This window comes from Rhinolophus hipposideros (genome assembly GCF_964194185.1).
Source record: "Rhinolophus hipposideros genome assembly, chromosome: X".
Lineage (NCBI taxonomy): Eukaryota > Metazoa > Chordata > Mammalia > Chiroptera > Rhinolophidae > Rhinolophus > Rhinolophus hipposideros.
In genome coordinates, this window is record NC_138046.1 from 26,484,919 (window position 1) to 26,508,585 (window position 23,667).

At 36.3% G+C, this 23,667-nt stretch overlaps 1 protein-coding gene across 3 annotated transcripts in view; it reads left to right on the forward strand.

The window, feature by feature from the left end:
• Nucleotides 1-750: 750 nt before the first annotated feature.
• Nucleotides 751-23,667, forward strand: part of ZNF280C (zinc finger protein 280C) — a 62,647-nt gene continuing 39,730 nt past the window's right edge. Inside the window, exons 1-4 of one of the 3 annotated variants that reach the window (XM_081042489.1) lie at nucleotides 751-947; nucleotides 9,621-9,666; nucleotides 9,785-9,831; nucleotides 22,984-23,130. In XM_081042489.1, the coding sequence (XP_080898615.1) occupies nucleotides 9,801-9,831; nucleotides 22,984-23,130 (178 nt within the window). In that variant the 5' untranslated portion in view covers nucleotides 751-947; nucleotides 9,621-9,666; nucleotides 9,785-9,800. Of the gene's footprint in view, nucleotides 948-9,620; nucleotides 9,667-9,784; nucleotides 9,832-22,983; nucleotides 23,131-23,667 lie in introns of those variants that run through there. The other 2 variants (XM_081042488.1, XM_081042490.1) reach the window with 2 other exon arrangements.

The window sequence follows — 23,667 nt, forward strand, 5'->3', positions numbered from 1 at the left end:
TAACGCTTATTTTCAGGGCCGGTAGTAGCAAAGGGAAGTATAGATGAAAAAGAAGAAACTAGCCAAATAGAATTGGTAGCATTCAGTGACTTACTGAACTTGCATGTGTGTTAAGGAACTCCTGAGACAAGGTTTTAAGCCGGGGTAACTCTTGAGAGAATGACCACTATTGCCATAGAACTTGTGAGAAAAATTGGGAGAGGAAACTTTCCTTACCGTTCAGAATGCAATGTTTAGAAAATGTTTGTGAAAGCAGTGTATTAGCAAATGATTTTTTTGTAAATATATTTTTTCGTAACATTTTAACAACTATTATAGACATCTATATGACAGGAATAATATGCAAGCAAAATCATATGTTTTAAAAAAATTTAGCGAAATTAACCAATCATTTAACTAACCTGAATTTTATTCCTTTTACTCATCTAGTTTAGGACTTCACCTCTTTGGCATAGTTTTTTGTTTTGTTTTGTTTTTAAATAGGTGTCTCTAAACCTTTCACACAGGGAGGATCCAGAATTCACGTTTCCATGAACTCAGATACGGCGTACAGACCGGAGTTTGGAATTGCAACCGGGATTGGACAGCAGGCTTACTGAAAAGATCGGCATTGGCGCCGCTGGTCTCGCGTCCGGGGCCGGAATGCCGCTGCGTCGGAGAAAAGGTAAAGCCCTGCGCACGTTCTCTCCGCCCCCCTCTTAGTCTGTTAGAAAAGAAACCCGGATGTGCGGGGAGGGGTGGGGGGAGGAGGAAGAGCTGGGGTCTACCCATGAGGCAGCGCGTGTGGTTATATCCGTTTGCCATGGTAAGAGGCGCTCATTCTGCGCTGCGAATCGCCGGAGGCCCCTGCTGTTGCTGGCTGCTGCCTGGTGTTTTCGCGCTCCTCCCTTTCCTCCTCCTCTTTTTCCTCCTTAGAGTCCCAGTCTGGCCGACCTGTTCTGCTCGCGGTAAGTGTCCACCACCCCGTCGGCGCTGCGAGAAAGCGCGAAAGCGGGCAGTCTCTCGCGCGCGCGGCCACGATCGCTTTCCTCTCGGGTAGCCGTGGCGGCCTGGCGGTGAGGAAGGAGGCAGATTGAGGGTCTGGATGCCGGCGTTGGTCGCGGGGATCTCCCGGGCGCGGGGGAGGGGACGGGCGCGGTGGCGCGATTCTGGGTGGGCCACCATCTTGCGCCAGCCCTGGTGGGGGAGGGCTATCGGGGACTGGCTGCTCGGCGGCTTGGTTTGGCGGGCAGCTCAGGCCGTGGCTGCGCGGAGCCGCTGCCTCTGCGTCCTCCTCTCCCGGGGCCTGTGTGTCTGTCTGTCCCCGGACTGATTTGGGCTTTTTTTTCTCGCTTTGGTCTTTTGTACATTCGATTCCGGTATTTGGCGAGACCCGCCCACCGCCAAGTCTCTAAAGTCCTAGGAAAGGAGACCAGAGAGGGTTCTAAACTTTCAGGCTTCAGGGGCTCTTGGGCCCATTTTTTCTGTCCAGGTTCCCCCCACCGAGGTTACTGGTCATGTAGTGCTCATACCCTTGTTCTTGCCAAACAGACTTCGCTCCTCCGTCATAGAATTCGTGTTCCATTCCGTTATTGTCTAGAGGAGAAGAGCCCTGGGGGGTAGAGTTGGATACACATTTTGTGTGTGTTTCTTTTTAACTGAGCTTTGCATGTTTTACTTAACGGGGAAAAAATATCTCATTCTGAGGTTTTACCCTTCTCTAGACATGAAGGGAGTTCCTCTTAACTCATCTCAAGTCTTGATGCTTTTATTAAGGTGATATCAAAAGGAAATGTCAAGTGCACCAGCTTCTGCAATCACGGGAGAGATTCATCCAAAGGATTCTCTTTGTTTGCAAAGTATTTTTAGGTTTTCCTTTATTTAATATGTGAACTTAAATTTTGCCTTTTTTGTTTTCAGTTTTGGACTGTGAGTTTTAATGTCTTTTAGTGCCGTTAAACATAAAATTGAAACCAAAAAATAGAGTTTTAAACTACAAAAGTCTCAGCATTTGTGCGATGTCCTGCTTTAGGGGGTGATAACTCGAGCTGTATTCTTAAGGATAAACTTTACCAACCGATGAAGGCACTGGGTTGCTTATAAAATTAAGTTGGGCCGTATGCCCTTGGTGTTTTAACATCAGGACAAATTCTACTACAATTGCGTTTCTATATGTGTATCTTGTATTTGTATATTCATTGATATCACCCATTTTGAGGTGGGCTATGGGGTGTTGATAAAACTGTTTAGAAGGTGAGGAAACAGCCTCAAGGAAAAAGCTTTACTGACGTCATAATGGCTAAGAATTGATAGGATGGGTTCTTAAACTTAGGTCTCCTAACTCTTCACCCAATATTCAATCTACTGTATTGTGTCCCATTTTTTTATGTGAGTGAGGTGGTAAAGAAGAATAAACAAGGGGGCTCACCTAAAAAAACAAATATTTTTCAATTCTCCTTGTCTTTTTATTTTTATTTTTAAGGCTTCTTATCTTTTCAACTTTTTAGTATTTAAATACTATTGTTATTATTTCCAAGCATGTTGGAAAGTTAAAGAATAAGCCATTTTAAAAAGTTCTAATATTGAAAGGGCTCCAAATTTCAGCTTCCTCTTTTCAACCTATTTTCTTCAGTTACATTTTCTAGTCCAATCAATTTCTTTATCCGAGTGTTTTACTACTTAGCATCAGCTTTTTTAGTTGAAGATGTGAGTAAGGGGGAAAGGATAGATGATTCTGTCCCTCCTCTTCTCTCCTATTTGTTCTCCTTATTCAGGAGGACATTTAGAACTATACCAAAATGTTTTTTATTGCTTTTGTTATACTAATTGGACAGGGGAAATACCAGAATGAATAGCAATTTTTGTAAATAGAATGTAATCCATAGTTTTGGTGACAGATAAAATATTGGAAATTTATATTGAAAACATGTTATTTCAAACGTAACTTTCCAAAGATCAGAAATGCTATTTATAACCTATTCACTAATTAAATATATAACTCTGATTTTTTTTTTCTGTCTTCCTGCTTCAAGAGCAACTTAAAAATTTTTGGTTTTCAGTCAGGTTGTTTTAAATAATGACTCAGGGAGACTTGGTTTACTCAGTAATTTCTATCAAAAGTGTATGTCTAGACTTTTGATTCATTCTCTGCAAAGCAGTTTTCTTTTAAGGAGTGTTTTTTTAAATCCTGAATAATTCAGGAAAAATAGTCATCACTATAACTTTTTTATTTTAGTTTTTATATTTTAACTTAGTTTACAGTTAACTTAGTAAAGAAATAGTGAAACCAAACTTATTAGATATTTAATAAGGATTTAGACATGGTGTACTTGTTTGTATGTGCTTAGATACACAAGATACATTTCAGAAGCTGATTAAAGAATCCAAATGTCTTTTATTAAGATAAATAGGAAAGACATTTGCAAAAATGTAATCAGTGCCACCCTTCTCTTTTTTGTTTTACAAAATAGTTATTTTCATTAAAGTTATATGAAAGTGTATTAGGCTTATTATTGCTTTAAATAAACTAATACATACTAAATTTTTTAAGAGTTTCAATTTCTAATATGTTAAGTTTCAATAGATATAATCCCCATAAATGAAAAACTCATCGAGGTCCTTAAGTTTTAAAAATGAAGAGTTCTTGAGATCAAAATGTTTGAGAACTATTGATCTGTAATACTTTATTTGTGACAGTATTTTAACAGTTCGTTACATAAACTAGAATTTTTTTAGTGCAAAATACTATATAGTAATTTTTCAGGTGCTTTGCTTTCCCAGTAGTGCTTCAAGGAATGTGTTCATTTTACATATAGAAAAGCTAAGCCCAAAGAGGTTGATTAAATATTCTATAGATTGGGCAACGAAAAATGGTAGACTCCAAATTCCCACTTAGTTATTCAGCCCCTATGTCTAGTGTTCCCATCATTGTTCTTCATATTTTTACTTGATATTTTCACTAGTGTATAAAATTTACCCCTGTAAGGTGTGAATTAATACTTCCTGAGGTTATTTTAGGAATTAGTAATTATAGGAAATCTTATGAAACTTATTAAATATATTATATAGTTTGGCTTTGAAAGGCCAATTATGCATTAGTCTTTTTTCCATGTTATTTTACATATGAATTACAGCAAAAGCATGTTTTTATAGATAAAATCTTTAGCCTGAATATAATATGAAAATTACTTTGCAGAAAGTAAGGTTTACTATAGTGCCCCATCCCAAAGACTTAACGAAAAGAAAACTTTTTAAAATATAGGCACTCTTTGCAGAGTATTATGCTAATAAATTTTAAATCATAGTGTCAACTAGCTATTTTCTACAGAGACAAAAGTTGAAAACCTAAATAAAATTAGGGGCAAAATAATAAAGTTATTAAAGAAATATCTTCTCAAAATGTACTTGGACTTCATGTGTTCAGGCTTTCAAGAAAACAAATAATTCCCACTTGGACAAAAAATGGTGAGCCTGTTTCACTTCTAATTTATGCAGTCTGACAATTAAGTTCGCGAACTTGTTACAACAATGGTGCTGACATTTTTCATACCAGAAGGATTATTCATTATGAATTTGTACCAATTGGACAAACAGTTAACCAAGTTTACTCTTTGGAAGTGCTGAAAAGTCTGCTTGAAAAAGTTACACGAGAACAACCTGAACATTTCACCAACAATTCATGGCTCTTGCATCACAACAATGCACCAGCACACATGGCACTGTCTGTGAGCGAGCTTTTAGCCAGTAAACGAATAACTATTGGAACGCCCTCCCTACTCACCCAATATGGCCCCCAATGACTTCTTACTTTACCTGAAGATAAAGGAAATATCAAAAGACATTTTAATGACATTCAGGATATCAAGAGTAATATGACAGCTCTGATGCTTTCAAAATTGCTTTGAAGCGTGAACTAGGTGCTGGCATAACTTCCCAAGGGTGGTGCTTCGAAGGTGACCATAGTGATATTCAGCAGTGAGGTATGTAGCACTTTAACTAGGATGAGTTCGCAAACTTAGTTGTACGACTTCATATATGTGATTTGTTCTCAAAACCTGGTTTGAGAGTGAATTGCTTAGGTGCTAGTGAAATTGTCTAAGGAACCAAAGGGTATAATCCAGTTTTCTTTGATTTGAGTACTGGACAAGTTAATTCCTGTTATAAGAAAAAGGTTTTTGCAGACACCCTCCTACTTAAAATCTTTAAAATATTCTTAGAGCACTTATACAACCGTAGAACAAAGTAATCAAAATTACAAAATCAATGCTGTTTGAATAAACTTTAATACATTGGATGAATAATATATTTTGTTGTAACAGTTCTTGCCTACTTTTATTGAGCTTTTAATACCTATAATTCATATTTATCTGAACAATACCAATATTTTTATATTTGAACCTTTGCAATACCTTCATTTCTATAGCTAACCATATTGTCATTGTGCTAATGCATCATTAAGATATTCTCTCCCTCTGATGTTTTATTATTAGCCAGCAGCAGTAAAAGTTATAGTACTTGATGACAATGCAATAGTAAATACAGACTAAAGCATGAGTACTGATAGGATCCAGCAATTCCACTTCTGGGTGTTTATCCAAAGGAAACAAAAACACTAACTTGAAAGGATATCTGCACCCCCAAGTTTATTGCAGCATTATTTACAATAGCCAAGACATGGTAACAACATAAGCATCCATCGAGGGATGAGTGGAGAAGATGTGTGTATGTGTATATATACGCAATGGAACATTATTGAGTCGTTAAATAAAAAAAGGAAATCCTACTATTTGCAACAACATAGATGGACCTTGAGGGCATTATGCTAAGTGTAATAAGTCATACAGAAAGAAAACTACTGTTTGATCTCACTTATATGTGGAATCTAAAAAAACAAACTCATAATACAGAGAACAACTGATGGTTGCCAGGGGTGGGAGTTGGGAGGTGGGTAAATTGGGGGAAAGTGGTCAAAAGATACAAACTTCCAGTTATATAATAAGTCCTGCGGATGTAATGTACAGAGTGTTGACTGTAATTAAAAAGATTATTGAATATTTTAAAGTTACTAAGGGAGTAGATCTTAAAAGTTTTCATTACAAGAAAAAAAAATTGTAACTGTGGTGATGGATGTTAAGTAGACTTATTGTGATCACAACATACATAAATTGAATCATTATGTTGTACACCTGAAACTAATATAATGTTATATGTCAATTATATCTCAATTTTTAAAACCATGAGTACTGAAATTATGGGACAGCATAGTTATAAGGTGGCCATCTAGATGATTCCAGAGCATGCTAATGTTAATTTTTTAGATAGAAAGCAAAACAATATATTGTTTTAGAACTCAGTTGCACCATCTGGAATATATGTTTTCCCCAGACATTTGTTAGTTTAAAAAATGTTGGAGTAATCCATTGGTAAATGCGTTATTGCTCTTCAATAGAAGTACCAGAAACCCAGCTCAAAAATAAACAATTATTTCCTCTTAACTGAAATGTCTTAGTAGTCAATATGCTTCAAGCATGGCTAGCTTCAGGTGTTTAAATGATATCAGAATTTGAACGTCTCCCTTCCCTACCCTCTATTTCTCTACTCCAGAGTCTTATGGCTTTGCTCTTCTCTTGGTTGGCTTCTTTTCAGGCAGTCGTTCTCCACATAGTAACTCCACCACTCCCAGCTTTATATCCTACCAGCTTATTATTTTCTTAACAGCCTTATTGAGAATAATTCATATAACATACATTCACCCATTTGAAGTGTATAATTCAATGGTTTTAGTATATTCATAGTGCTGTCCGACCATCACCACAGTTTTAAAATGTGTCTATCATCCCAAAAAGAAACCCCATACCCATTAGGAGCCATTCCCCATTTCTCCCCAACCCTCCCAACCCTAAGCAACTACTATTCTACTTTCTGTCTTTATGGATTTGCTGTTTCTGGAAATTTCATATAAATGAAATCATAGAATACGTGGTCTTTTTGACTGGCTTCTTTCACTTAGTATAATGTTCTCCAGGTCCATCCATATTGTAGTATGTATCAGTACTTCATTCCTTTTTATGACTGGATATTATTGCATAGTATAGGTATGTCACATTTTGTTTACCTATTCATCAGCCAGACATTTCGGTTTCTACTTTTTGGCTATTATCAGTAATGCTGCTGTGAACATTTCTGTACAAGTTTTTGTGTGGACATATATTTTCAGTTCTCTTGGTAGGAGTGGAATTGCTGATTCATATGGTAACTTTTTGTTTAACTTTGTGAGGAAGTGCCAAAGTGTTTTTCACAGTGTCTGCACCATTTCATATTCTCACCAGCAATGTATAAGGGTTCCCATTTCTCCATATCCTTGCCAACGTTTGTTATCTGTCTTTTTTATCATAGCCATCTTAGTGGTGTGAAATGGTTTCCATTAATTTTTAAAATATTTTTCTTGTGGTAAAATATACATAACATACAATTTACCATTTGAACTATTTTAATCCATTATTTTTTTAATTTTTGTAGAATGAACTCTTAAAAGAATGTTGGATTTCAAATATATAAAAGATGAAAACAAAAAATATTAATTATAATTTATACAGGCAGTCACCAAAAACTGAATGGATGTGTCCAAAGAGGTGTTTGTCAGTTACTTGAAAGTCAGTTACTTGGAATTCATTCCCTCCCCCCATAGAAACAGTGTATTAAATTTGAGCATAGTGTCAATAGCTGAAGCGACGAGTTCTTTACTCTTCTGCTTATTTTGATGCCAACTCTTGAGTTGCAGGACCTAGAAAACACCTGGAGTTGCTATTATAGGAGCTCCAAGATTCTCACTGCATGTTTTACTGGATATTGCAATTCTCTGACAGATGATTTAATCTCCCCTAGAATTATTTGCCCTGCCACCAAAACTCTGAGGTTTGACTTGAGAGTTTTTGTGGTGATAGTTTTGGAGGGCTCAATTACCTTATTGGGTAGCACAGCTTTAGACTGAAGTTGTAATTCTAAATGGCATCTGAGGATTTCTGACTCTTTAAAGTGTTTGTCAGTGTACCAATTGAGGCTCCTTGTTGGCTGCGATGGGCCCCAAAAGCCATCTCTGTAGTCATAGGCAGTAGATAGGACTTATTTATATATACTAGTTGTACATTTAGTACTAATTTTAGGATATTTGTGCCAATAGACATTTTACATGATCATTTAATAAAAGTGTTCTATATGAGTCACACAGGCTGTGCAGTTGTGACTCTTAAAAAATATTGTGTATTCTTGGCAGCAATAGGTCCTTAATGCTGAGCAAGAATTGTCATGTATTCATCTATTTAACATATGCATTACCTTAATTATAGTTGCTGGACAAGTGATAATTATTCAAATAATTGAGTTAAAGAGATTTGAATAGTCAAACCTCAGAGCTAGGGAAAGTTACTTACGTACTGAATTTACTAGAGATTGTAATAGTAATTCACACATTTATAGCATGAACCTCTTCTGGAGTTAAAGTAGTTCCCCCTCCTTTGGTCTAATTCAGTCTAAATAATTTGGAATTTGAAATGGAAAAAAAACCAGGAAAGTTTGCTTTTGCAGTCTAAGGGTAAAGACAAATGTGAAGACTCAGTTAGCTGTTTATCCTAATACTTTGTGTTTGTGATGTCTATTTTTTTTTACTTTTGGTTTATAACTGAAAAAGCTTTTTAAAGTATGTTTATTTTGTATGTAAATATGTAGTATGTGCCTGAGAATTCAGAATACAAATTCCTGTTTAAAGAAACTAAATGGGTTTTTTTTTATAATGTTTAGTGTAACAGCTTTGTTAAAAGCCCGAAGAACCGTAGACATAAGATTGTAAACTGCTGAAGGCAAGGACTATGATTTATTCAGCTTAATTTTTTCCCTAGAACTGAGCACATTACCTTGAGTGCAGAAGGCAATGAGTAAATATTTTTTAATAAATTAATCTATGATGAAATTTATCCAACTATTTTTCTAAGTGTTGATAAAAAACACAATATAAGCAGCTTCCTGGAGCCATTTTTCAGCTGCCGTTTGCAGCACCGGTTGCCGCCTCGCAATCCCTTGCGTCGGCCACCCCCCCCACACGCCTCCACACCCCCCCTCAGGGCCTGAAATCTGTGCGGCCCGGACCGTCCTCTCTCCCGAGCCCCGATTATTTTTGGCCCTCGGGGCCCGTGCGGTGCCGAAAAATAAAAAACAACAAACAAACAAAAAAAATAAAAATTTCTTGGAATATATAATATATAATAAATAGTATATAATATATCATAATTACATTTATTTCTGATGTGAAAAATAAAACAGTTAAAGATTAATGTCACTTAGCATTTCAAAATTCAGACATATTAGAACATAATTTATAGGGTGATTACTCATCTTTACAAAAGGATGCCTTTCAAAGATTATTTGTAATTTAATAATTCATCAGATTCTTCAAGTAATAAATTTTAATGCATTCATTTTATTCACTAAATTTGCATTCATTCAGAAATGAACCAATTATGGACAGTAGGTAGCGTGTATATATCAAGCACGTCAAACTCAAAAGGTAAGCTTTTTGTAGAAGTATTAAATGTGTGTACACTTAATTTAACAAATCCACCCTAATAGTAGGTATCTTTATTTTATAGGGCAGAAAACTAACAACTAACTTGCTACCTTGTCTGGAGTCACATGGTGAGTTTGCTCCAGATCAAAATCAGACTCAAAGAATTAGGAATCTTGAGTTTCATGCTTCAATATTTGGTGTTAAAGTAATTCATAAAATTCATTGGTGTCCTATGTTGGTGCTTAGGTGACTCTGAAACTTGATGGACGACAACAAAACTTTTCAACCAAAAAGTAAGTATTGCTCTTGTAAGTGATAATAGTATCTATCTGTGACTTATGTACTTATAACCTTGCTTCAAGAGAAAGGGTGAGAAAGGCAGAGACGGGCACATCTTTAAAAAACAATTAACATTTATTAAAGTAATACGTGCCCATAGTAAAAATTAACAATATACAATAAAAATGTTACTAAAGTAGAAATATAGTGTTTTTTCCTCATTTAAAGAGATAATTACTATTGTTGCTTTGGTATACATAATCACAAACATTTTTGTGTATAGACAAAATAAATTATTTCTAAATAAAATCATACTGTATATGCTATTATGTGCTTTTAAGTAATTTTGACTCTACAGTCTATCTTGAAATATATTGACAGTGGCAGTACATAGTTTAAAAGAATGAGGAAGACCTATGTGACAATATGGTGTCAAGACCATGATATTAACATAAATAGAAATGATTCTTTTTTAATTAAAGTTTATTAGAGTGACAATTCTTAGTAAAGTTACATAGAATTCAGGTGTACAGTTCTGTAATACATCATCTATTTATCACATTGTGTATTCACCACCCAGAGTCAGTTCTCTTTCCATCACCATGTATGTGACCCCCTTTACCCTCATCTACTATCCCCTCCCTACCCCTTACGCTCTAGTAAGCACTAAACTATCGTCTGTGTCTATGAGTTTTTGTTTCTTCATGTGTTTGTCTTGTTCTTTTGTTGTTTTCAGTTTTGTATACCACATATGAGTGAAACTATTTGGATCTCTCCTTTTTCTGTCTGACTCATTTCGCTCAGCATAATCTCAAGAATGTTGTCACAAATGGTACTATTTCATCTTTTCCTATGGCAGAATAGTATTCCATTCTGCATACATAATACATGCCACAACTTCTTTATCCAATCATTATTTATGGAAAGAAACGTTGGTTGTTTCCATGTCTTGGCCACCGTAAACAAAGATACAGTGAATATTGGAGCACACGAGTCTTTATAAATGTTTTCAAATTTTTGGGGCAGATACCCAGGAGAGGGATTGCTGGGTCATATAGTAATTCTATTCGTAATTGTTTGAGGAACCACCACACTGCCTTCCACAACAGCTGCACCAGTCTGCATTCCCACCAACAGTGTATGAGGGTTCCTTTTTCTCCACAGCCTCTCCAACACTTGTTACTATTTGTTTCGTTGATGAAAGCCATTCTGACTGGGGTGAGGTGATATCTCATTGTGGTTTTCATTTGCATTTCTCTTATGATTAGTGATGTTGAGCATTTTTTCATATGTCTATTGGCCATTTGTATGTCCTCTTTGGAGAAATGTCTCTTCAGGTCTTCTGACCATTTTTCAATTGGGTTATTTGTTTTTTTGTTGTTGAGCTTCATGAGTTCCTTGTATATTTTGGATATTAGCCCCTTATCGGAGGCACTGTTTGCAAAAATCTTCTCCCATTCGGTTGGTTTCCTCTTTATTTTGTTGATGGTTTTTTTCCTGTGCAGAAGCTTTTTAGTTTCATATAATCCAATTCATTTATTTTAGCTTTTACTTCCCTTGCCTTTGGAGTCAAATTCATAAAATGCTCTCTGAACCCCAGGTCCATAAGTTTAGTACCTATGTTTTCTTCTATGCAGTTTATTTTTTCAGGTCTTATGTTTAGGTCTTTCATCCATTTAGAGTTTATTTTGGTAAATGGTGAGAGGTAGAAGTCTAGTGTCCTCCTTTTGAACGTGGCTTTCCCATCCTCCCAGCACCATTTATTGAAGAGGCTGTCTGTCCTCCATTGTATGTTTTTAGCTTCTTTGTCAAAAATTATCTGTCCATATTTATGTGGTTTTCTTACTGGGTTCTCAATTCTATTCTATTGGTCTATGTGTCTGTTTTTCTGCCAATACCATGCTGCTTTGATTATTGTAGCCCTGTAGTACAAGCTAAAGTCAAGGAGTGCGATACCTCCAGTACTGTTCTTTTTTCTTAAGATGGCTTTGGCTATTCGGGGTCTTTTGTGGTTCCAAACAAATCTGATGATTTTTTTTTCTATTTCTTTAAAAAAATGTCATTGGGATTTTGATGGGGATTGCATTAAATGTGTATATTGCTTTGGGTGTTATGGCCATTTTAACTATGTTGATTCTTCCAATCCATGAGCATGGAATGTCTTTCCATTTCTTTGTGTCTTCTTCAATTTCTTTCAAAAATGTCTTATAGTTCTCAGCATATAGGTCCTTCAAATCCTTGGTTATGTTTATTCCTAGGTATTTTACTCTTTTTGGCGCAATTGCAAAGGGAATTGTTTTTTGTATTTCTTTTTCTGAGATTTCATTGCTAGTATATAGGAATGCAATGGACTTTTGTACATTGACTTTGTAGCCAGAAACTTTACTGTATTCGTTGATTATTTCTAACAGCTTTTTACTGGAGTCTTTAGGATTTTCTATGTATAGCATCATGTCATCTGCAAAGAGTGATAATTTAACTTCTTCATTCCCAAATTGGGTGCCTTTTATTTCTTTCTCTTGCCTGATGGCTCTGGCAAGGACTTCCAACACTATGTTGAAAAGCAGATGTTATAGGGGACAGCCCTGTCGTGTTCCTGAACGTAGAGCAAAAGGCTTCAGCTTTTCACCATTAATTATGAGATTAGCTGAGGGCTTGTCATATATGGCCTTTATTATGTTAAGTTATTTTCTTTCTATACCTATTGTATTGTTTTAATCATAAATGGATGTTGTATCTTGTCAAATGCTTTTTCTGCATCAACTGATATAATCACATGATTTTTGTTTTTTATTTTGTTTATGTGATGTATCACATTGATCGATTTGTGGATGTTGAACCATCCTTGTGCCCTGGGGATGAACCCCACTTGGTCGTGATGAATAATCTTTTTAATGCATTGTTGTATTCGATTTGCCAGAATTTTGTTTAGGATTTTTGCATCTTTATTCATCAGAGATATTGGTCTGTAGTTTTCTTTTTTTGTGTTGTCCTTACCAGGTTTTGGTATCAGGGTAATGTTGGCCTCATAAAATGAGTTAGGGAGTACTGACTCTTCTTCAATTTTTTGGAAGAGTTTGAGCAGGATTGTTATTAGATCCTCTTTGAAGATTTGGTAGAGTTCACTAGTGAATCCATCTGGTCCTGGACTTTTGCTGTTGGGAATCTTTTGGATGACTGATTCAATTTCGTTATTGGTGATCGGTCTGTTCAGATTTTCCAGTTCTTCATGGTTCAGGCTTGGAAGGCTATATGTTTCTAAGAACTTGTCCATTTCTTCTAGGTTATTGAATTTGGTGGCATATAGTCCTTCATAGTATTCTTGCATGGTCCTTTGTATTTCTTTGGTGTCCGTGATAACTTCCCCTTTTTCTTTTCTGATTTTGTTAACTAATGTCTTCTCTCTTTTATCTTACTGAGTCTAGCCAAGGGTTTGTCAATTTTATTGTTTTCAAACAACCAGTTGTCTCATTAATTTTCTTCTATTGTTCTTTTGTTCTCTATTTCATTTAGTCTGCTCTAATTTTATTATTTCCATCCTTCAGCTGAGTTTGGGTTTCATTTGTTCATCTTTTTCAAGTTCTTTAAGGTTTAACGTGAGGTTACTCATCTGGGATTTTTCTTCTCTCTTTAGATAGGCCTGTAATGTTATAAATTTCTCTCTTAACGCTGTTTTCGCTGCATCCCCAAAATTTTGGTAGGATGTATTTTCATTGTCATTTGTTTCTGTGTATCTTTTGATCTCTGCTATCATTTCTTCTTTGACACCTTCATTTTTAAAAAACATTTTGATTAATGTCGACATATTTGTGGTGTTTTTATGCTTTCTTTTTGCAGTTGGTATCCAATTTCAAAGCCTTCTGGTCAGATAATATGGTTGGTATGACTTCAATCTTCTTAAATTTGCTGAGGCTAGTTTTATGTCCCAATATATGGTCAATGCTTGAGAATGTTTCATGTGCACTAGAAAGTAATGTATAGTCTGATGTTCTAAGATGAAGTGCTCTATAAATGTCCATTTCATCTAAGGTGTCATTTAGGGCTGCTATTTCGTTATTTATCTTCTTTTTGGATGATCTATCCATAGCTGTCAATGATGTATTTAGGTCCCCTAGTATAGTTGTGATTTGGTCAGTTTCTCCCTTTAGTTCTGTTAATGGTTGCTTAGTATATTTCTGTGCTCCCTGATTAGGGGCACAAATGTTGATGACTGTGTCTTCTTGTTTTATAGTTCTCTTTATCATTATGAAATGTCCATCTATGTCTCTTGTTGCCTTTTTATTGAAGTCTGTTTCATCTGCTTCATCTAATATCAGTATGGCTAAACCTGATTATCTCTGGATACCATTTGTTTGGAGTATGAATTTCCACCCTTTCACTTTGAGTCTATGCTTGTCCTTGTAGCTGAGATGTGTCACTTGGAGACAGCATATGGTTGGGTTTAGTTTATTGATCCAATCTGCTACTCTGTGCTTTTTATTGGTTGGTTCAGTCCATTTACATTTAGGGTGATTTTGATACATGAGGATTTCCCATATTTCTATCTTTGGTTTACTGGTAGGACTGTGTCTGCATTGTTTCTTTGGCTTTTTGTTGCTGTCTGTTATTTTAATGTGGTGATATAATATGATTTTTCCCTCTTTTTCTAATGTTATATATTTCAGTTCTGGATTTTTTTTGAGTGGTTACCATTAAGTTTATGTAAAAGAAAGTTTCATATTTATAGTGTTCCATTTTCTGCAGCAGTCTTACTTGCTCCATTCCCTTATGCCACTTTCAGACGTGTCCTCGCCCCCATTTTATGTTTTTGTTGTCACACATATTCCTATTTATTTTGGTTGAATAGCCTTCAGTATTTTTTGTAGTACAGGTCATGTGTCAGAAATTTCCTCAGCTTGTAGATGTCTGGAAAGGTCTTTATTCCTCCTTCATATCTAAAAGATATATTTGCTGGATACATTATTCTTGGCTCATAATTTCTCCTTTCATTAGTTTGAATATTTGAGTCCACTCCCTCCTGGCTTTGATAGTTTCTCCTGAAAAATCTGATGATAAACTAATGTGCTTTCCTTTGTAGGTTACCGTGTTCTTTTCCCTGGCTGCCTTGAGGATAATTTGTTTGTTGTTAATTTTTTAAAAATGTTTAATGGGGAAGGGGAACAGGACTTTATTGGGGAACAGTGTGTACTTCCAGGACTTTTTCCAAGTCAAGTTGTTGTCCTTTCAATCTTGGTTTTGGAGGGCGCAGCTCAGCTCCAGGTCCAGTTGCCGTTACTAGTTGCAGGGGGCACATTCCACCATCCCTTGCGGTAGTCAAACCGGCAACCTTGTGGTTGAGAGCCCGCACTCCAACCAACTGAGCCATCCGGGACCTCAGCGGCAGCTCAGCTCAAGGTGCTGTGTTCAATCTTAATTGCTGGGCGCGGAGGCCAACATCTCTTGCAGGAGTCGAGGAATCGAACAGGCAACCTTGAGGTTGAGCGCCCACTTGCCCATGTGGGATTCGAACTGGCAGCCTTCACCATTAGGACCACGGAGCTCCAACTACCTGAGCCACCAGGCTGGCCCCTTGTTGTTAATTTTAGACAGCTTCAATCCAATGTGCCTTGGAGAAGGTCTGTTAGGGTTGAAGTAATTAGGTGTTCTATTTGCTTCTGCGATTCGAGGATCCACTTCTTTCTACAAGTTTGGGAAGTTCTTGTCAACTATTTCCCTTCTCCCTTTCTTCTCCTTCAAGTATGACCATTATTCTTAATTTGCTCTTTTTGATGTTGTCAGAAAGGTTTTGTAGAATTTCTTTTAACTATCAAGTCTCTCTCTTCCATCTTTGTCATTTCCAGATTCGATCTTCGTTGTCACTGATGCTTTCCTCCATCTGATCAACTCTACTACCTAAGCAGGCTATTTCATTCTTCATTTATTTTATTGAGTTCTTAATCTCCAGAAATTATCTTTGACTCTGTTTAAAATTTCAATCTCTTTGGTAAAATGTTCATTTTGTTCTTTGACTGTGTTTCTGAGTTCATTAGACTGCCTGTCTGTGTTTTCTTGTAGCTCGTTGAGTTTTTTCAGAACTGCAATCTTAAATTCTGTCTCTTAAGTCACATGTTTCCCCGTCTTCCTTTTCTGGAGACTTTTCATTTTCTTTGAGCTTCCTTGTTACCTTGGTTACTCACGGCAGTTAGTGATTTATTATTTTTCTTACTCGACATCTACTGGAGTCAGTTCTGCCGCAGGTTGGTAGGAAGAGGTCTTTTCCTTTGCTTTCCAGTAGGTGTTGGTAGAATGCTGTATTTTCTTTCCATCTGCAGCGTTTAATTCTCTCTCACGCTGTAGTGTTATATTTTCTCTGCACTGTCCTGGCTTCTCACACAGTGGGGGGATTTCCTCGGAAGTGGGCTTCTCTTCTTTGAGTAGGTTGCCTGGGTTTCAGGGCATCGCCTCCTTTGGGGGATGTGGAAAGCTCCTAAAGTTCAGAAGCTCTTCCTGCACCAGATTCAGGGCCTTTGTGTTTCAGTGGCTCTGTTTACCCCTGCAGGCAGCTGCAGATAGGTGGGGATGGTAGCAGGGTGTGCTGTGAGCAATGGTGGAGACCACCAGCGCATCCCCAGGGCTCCCTCCCCTTCCCTGGAACTAGTTGGCTGTGAGTCAGTGGCTGTGGACCACAGTTCTCAGAACTGCAAATATTCTGTTCTTTTGATCTGACACTGCTGTCATTCATTTCTAGCACTGTGCAGGGGGGAGTGGGTTGAGCTCTGGGAGGATCGGGAGGGGTCAGCTAGTCTCTGTGCCTAAGTCTTCGGTCCTCTGCTTGGCAGTGAGGGCTTAAACTGGTGTTTTCACCCTTCTTCCCTCAGTCTTTTTTTGGAGGTCTCTGTCGTGAGCATTGGATTCAGCTGTATTATATACTGATCCCTCAGGCGGGACTGTGGGCCATAAGGGGAGCACTGGCAGTTCGAATTCTTCCCTCTTCTGTGCCTGCGGTGGCTCTGGAATATAAAGAGTTTGGAGCTCCGCGGTAGGTCTGCGTCTTGTGCCCACGCGACCTGCATCTTCATACTTCCCGCTCCCCCCCTCCTCCCCACACCCAATTTGCCCACTTTTAGATAATTTCAGTTGCACATCTTTTAGTGTTTCTTGTCCGCTGGGCAGGGAGTCCTTTGTGGAATTACAGTTGTTCAATTTGTTGTAAATTCCAGGGAAGATTTCAAGAGGCTCATCTCACACCATCATTTCTATGACATCATCTCCCCTAAAATGATTTTTTTTATTATTATCGGTATACATGGATCTCCCTCTTTTTTTAGAAGTTAGCATTGCCTGACTTTGCTTAGCCCATAGATTATTGTATGTTAATTGCTGGCTGCATATCTAGTAGATTACTATGTGTAGGAGGAAATACAAAAGAAGATAAAAATATGTTCTTCACTCACAAGAAGCTTACTTTGGAGTTAGATGTACGGGTATTCAATTAAAACACATTAATAGTGAGCAGTTTGAGATCATATACAGTAAATCTTGAATTGCGTGGCATAGACTATCAATGTAGCAAGAGGTGGAAGAAAAACAAGGTCTAATGGTTTATTGAGAAAGTTGGAATTGAACTTTTGGAATTGAACTGGAATCGAAGAGTTGGGAAGAGGCAGGAAATTGATATTTTGTTGAATATCTCCTTGAAGTTAGGTGCTTTATATGGCATTTTCCTGAATTTACCTTACCACTTTGATTAGGTAGGGAGTATACCCATATTAGAAGTAAGGAAACAGATTCAAGTAATTTCTACAGAGTCACATGATTAGAAAGGGTACAATAAAGATCTGAGCTATTCAGTTTAATATCAAGTTCATGCTTTTTCTACTATACTTGAGTAATGTGGACAGTATAAGGTAAGGAGAAAGTATATTTTAGATGGAAGAAGCAGTATAAATGAGGGCTCCAAAGGACACAATGAGGATGGTTTTTTTCAAGGACTCAGAATATGCAAATGCTAAACTACAAAGTACTTTTTTTTGCATAATTATTATTTTATATTTTGGTGCAGCTTCAATACTATGTTCTCAAAAAAAAAAAAACAAGAGAAAACCACTTTCATCAAAATAGAACTATTTTCAGAGGACAATGTAAATAAGAACAAAAGACAAAACACATATCCTTAAACCCAAAGGCCCATAAAAAGTCTCCACCCCAGTGTCCATGACTGAGCAGATTTTAGTATTCCAACCCATTCTCTAAGAATCTAAACCTAAGGCCACCTGCTGCCACCACTCACTGGAGAACGCAGAATAAGCAGGTTATGACATCAGCATTTGTCTACTGTAAAGAGGAGCTATGTCAAACTATTCTTAGACAGTTACTTCAATTTGAATGAAGGCCTTGCGTGTTTGGACAGCATTTTTCATAACTAAAGGGGGGAAGCTCCATGAACGATTAGACTAGATAACGAATGTGTAAATGTATGTGTGATTGGCGGATGAAAGCATTCACATGTTGTATTTCCATGTACCAGGGGTGCCAGAAAAATAAATACAAGTGGACACTTTGGTCAACGTTGGTCAGGCAGGATTTCGCTGTAATCTAGAAGTGTCTGGATGCTGATGGTAACCACTTTGAGCACCTCTTGTAATTGCAGAAGTCAAATGTGACTTGTATTCATCTTTTGTTATCGATATATATTATTACAATTTTAATAGTTTTTTTTTCCTTTGTTAAAATGTGCATACACTTTTTTGGTACCCTCTGTCTATCAGAGAATTTGTCAGATCCCAATAAAACTGGCACAAAATCATACTGACCCCAACCAAAGTCACCATCTGGATCGCTACCAGTCCTGATTCCACTCTCCTATGAAGGGCTTTTCAGAGTGATATTAACTTCTAACCTATTTTATACCCTAAAACCAATAGTATAAAAAAAACTGCAAAACCCAGTTTTAGATACTTCTTCCCAAATGTATCTAATTAATCGCTCTAATTTTCATACTGCTACTTAGCCTGTCACAAATAGTGTTGAAAAGAAATAAACGTTTCTGTGATATCTTAGTTGTCTAGTTTCTAAATTAGCCTCTGAAATATTTCATCATTACCAAAGAAAAAATAAAAATGTGTAGTTTGAAGTAATAGAATGACACAATAACCTCAGGACTCTTTAATATTTAAGCAAATATCTATAGATAGTATATTTTTCTTTTTTCATCATTTCCTCCCGTTTTTTTCTTTCCAAGTAGACGTTAGTTTTTAGAGCAGTTTTAGTCTCACGGAGAAAATGAAGCAGTAAGTATAAGGGAATTCCCATATACCCCCTGTTCCCACACATGCACAGCCTGCCCCACTATCAGTACCCCCCCACCTGATTGTAACTGATTTGTTACAATCAATGAACCCACACCGACACACCTTTCTCACCCAAAGTCTAAGGTTTACACTAGGGTTCACTCTTGATGCCGTATATTCCATGGGTTCTGACAAATGACTCATGTATAATTACATCCATCACTACAGTATAATACAGAACATAGGCTCACTGCTCCAAAATTCCTCCAACCCTCTATATAACTCCCGGCAACAACTTATCTTTGTACTGTCTCCACAGTACAAAGTACTTTTTAATTTTACTTAGATATGTATGTGTATGTGTATTTTTAATTATACGTTGTTTAGAAAAGAAAGGGGTCTGTTCATAAAATTGGTTATATTTGGGAGATTGGGAAAGATTTTTTTTTAATTGTAGGTGGACTACTAAACATTAAACAACATTATTCTAAGAAATGATTTTGGCATACCTGTATAGAAGGGGAAATTAAATTTAAAATTTTAAAAGAATAGCACCAATTTGTTAAGGTGTTTATTTTGTATGTAAGGTGTATGTATCTTGTATGTAATTTTACATACCTATTCATTTTGAGTTAAAAGTAGAAATGACGTTATTTTTATCTAATAAAATTAATTACCTTTAGAAATTACTGCACTTAAAAGATGAAGATCATTGTCTAAAAGAAAGATATCGTTGTCTAAGCCAGAACCCTAGAGTTATTATTTTATGAGGTTGGTGCAAAAGTAATTGTATTTGTAGTTTTTAACCATTTAAACTGCAATTATTTTTGCACCAACCTAATATTTTTATTTTTCAGTTGTTTCCCATTCATACCTCATTCCATATACCTAGCATGATTTATATCTATCCCTATTTCTACCAGGGGTGCCGAAAAATGTGCACATATGACTTGTATTCATCTTTTTTTTTTCTTATGTCTTTTTATTTTATTTTATTTTTACATCCCTCACACCGTGAACCCCCCTCCCCCCATCCACCACCACCCCGACTTCACACCGAGCCATCACATTATACACATAAAATTATAGTTGGCATTCATTAATGTCCAGCCTCTGGTGTACAATGCCATGACCAGGCATCCACAGCATCCCTGAGGTGGTCTCCCAAATAGGACACATGTCCATCGGACACCCAACAAAATCCCCAAACACTATTGCCATAAAGAAAAAAGAAATCTTATCATTTGCAATAACATGGATGGATCTAGAGAACATTATGTTAAGTGAAATAAGTCAGAAAGAGAAAGACAAGTACCATATGATCTCACTTATATTCGGAATCTAAAGAAAAGAATATGTGTATGAACTAATCAGAAACAGTTTTGGGGACACAAAAAACCGAGAGTTGTTAGATGGGCGGGGGGGAGGGGGTTGGGGATGGGGGGAAGGGTAAAGGGATTGGGGGGCGGCTGGTGACCACAGGATGGCCTCAGGGTTTTTTGAGAATTACTTTGTATTCATCTTTTGTTATTTGGCTATATTGAGTATTAGAATTTTAGTACAGTTCTTTCTTTTCTTAAAATGTGTGTACATTTTTGGCACCCTCTGTATTGTTTTAATTTAGGTGCTCCCTCAATACCTTTTTTTAAACCAGAAGAATACATGAATAGTGTTAAAAAGACAAATAATCTGGAAGTTATAAGTTAAGTTGCATTAACCACAGTTTCCTGAAGGTGGAGAAAGCGGGAAAGAGGGATCTGCACATGGGTGTTCATGCGTTTTGGGCCTATATACTCTGTTTGCTCAAGGCATCCACTTTCATTAGTTTAGCTGTTTTTCTAATATTTTCATATTTCTAAAATTTAAAAACATACTGCAGTCTCTTCAGTCATTCATTTTTGCCATTATCTAATGATCTTTCTATCAAACAATATGAAGACTTGAGTTTTCTTACACTTACTCTTCCCTCCAGGTATCTCCTAATGTAGTTATATCTCAATTTTTGTTTAAATCGTATTTGATGTCTTTATTATGATGACCATAATAAATATTGTTTGCTGATGACCATAGTACTATGGTATTAATATGTTATTGATACATTTACATTTTCTCTTTTTTAAATATATCATTTTTATTTTTTAAAATTTGCTAAATTTTATTAGAAGCTGTAGCCAAGTCATTTCATACCCTTCTGTAGCGTCTTAACTCGATTTTCTACATGGTAAAACTTGTCTGCTAATCTAACAATTTAATTTTATGTGTGTGGAGGGGTGGGGGATCTTCTGGGAGTAATGTTCTGCTCTAGACTGCCTGGTTGCTCTGTCTGCCTATTGAACAGCTATTGTCATGGGACTTTCTTTTGTCTTTGTATTGTGTTAAATGTCATGTTTTCTGCATTCTGTGTCTTCCTCCTTCCTCCTTGTGTCTCAGATTTTGGTGGAGTCTTGCTAAGAAAGAAAGGGTGAATGGCAGGTAAATTTTGTGTGATGTTGCTGGTCTTTATTCTTGATGAAAGAATATGTACATAACGCTTGACAAAAATCTTGACTGGGTACAGAGTTATAAACTGAAAATTACTTTTACTAAGACTTTTGAAAGCAGTATTCTAATTTTCTTCTCTCTCAGATTTGACAATATTACCTTAGCTCTGGGATTCTGAAATTTCACAGTATGTCCCTCTACTGTAGGATATTTTCTAAATAGAGCTAGGTGCTGGTGGGCCCTTTCAGTCTGGAAATTTATGTCCTTTGAACTGTGATTTTTTTCCTTTTGTTTTTTTTTTCCTTTGAATACATCCCCTCTCCTTTTTCTTTATTCCATTTCAGGAACTTTTATTAAATGAGTTGTGCCTTTGAAATTGATTTTCTGATAATCTTGTCTTCTCTATTTTGTGTATATGCACACACACACACACACACACACACACACACCTGTCTTTGTTCCATTTTTGGGACATTTGCTCAACTTTGGCATTTGATTTTCTTGTTTTTTTGTTACTTTTAACTGAATTTTGGCTATCTTTTTTATAGGATTTTAAAAATAGATCTGAATATATTTTTGTGTGTATGTTTGTAGTCTTTTTCTGAATACTACTTTTTATAACATTCTTGTTTTAGCTCTAAAAATGCTAATTACATTATCTCTAATATAATAGAGATTATATTATCTGCCGTCTATATTATCTCTGTTTTCTTTAAGATCTTTTAATTTGTTGCTTTGGTCTTTCACATTGGAGGTTATAGTCACATTTCTGGTGCTCCATCCATATTTAAGAATGAGGCACTAAAATGATTGCTAGGAGGTCTGTGTGCTTAGTCAGCACTTGTAGGCTGGTGGTATTCACAGTATGTTCTTTGCTTAGTTTCTCCAGGTGAGAAATGTCTAATCTGCTCTGAGATGGAATAAGCCTCATTTAATTACCCTGCTCTCATTGTAATACCTCATCTCTGATTTACTCTGCGCCTGTTATTCCTCAGTCTGGTTCAGGTTTTCTATTATGTCTTCTACCTGTTGTTTCTTCTTAGTTTATCTCCCTTTTGTTAATACAGAATTTTGTGGGGTTTTTTTCCAGGTAATAGTCAGGTATAGTTATTTTCATAGATATAACCATATTCTAGTCATAAAACTGAATTCAGTTTGATTAGATTTGATTGTTCCTAAAATTTATTGGCCACTATAAATAACTATTGTCATCCATTATCTAGCTAGATAGCTTAATTTTACTAGTGTAGATCTTAGAAATCGAGTTTTGATTTTCTTCATTTGCTACCATGTACTATCTACAAATATCAATTCAGTAATTGCTATTAGGATTATTAAAATGCATGTTAAATATCATACTATGTATTGAAAAATGTATTTAAAAATAAGATTTGCTTTTCTCCTTTTGAAAATTAGATAATTCAAAAATGGCAGGACTCTTTATGGAATGTGAAGAAGAAGAACTGGAACCGTGGCAGAAGAAAGTAGAAGAAATTCAGGATGAAGATGATGATGAGCTGATCTTTGTTGGAGAGATATCAAGTTCAAAACCAGCCATTTCAAGTAAGCATTTGCTTTCAGTGAAGTAAAGTTTCATAAGATGTTATTTCTAATGGAAAAATCTGTGGACCGTCTTATATGTCCTTGTTACTCTGTAAGGTGAGAAAGTACAGGTATGAGGAGGAACATAGAGATCAGTAAGAATTTCTAAGAATTAGAGGGAGAATGTGGTTGAGGACTTGAGTAAGGAGATGAGAGGTTAACATGAGAGAAGAGGGAAATGTTAACTAAGTTAACTAAAGGTTGAGATTACCTAACAGCATGTAGGCCTTCTAAAATTGGAAATTATAATTTTTAGTGGAGCCAAGTAGCCTATTTACCTGTTTGTTAATTTTTCTTTCTCTCCCTTAAACCCAAATATATCTAGAAAAGGAAGTATTTGGAACACTTGACTTAAATTTCAGAATACTAAATAAGTTTGTATTAATTTAAGAGGGGGTTCTCACATCCAAGTAACGGCTTCATCACAGTGCCATCTTGATTCATGGCTACAAAATGAACAGGCATTGCATGATTGTACAATCTCTGGTCTGTGTACCA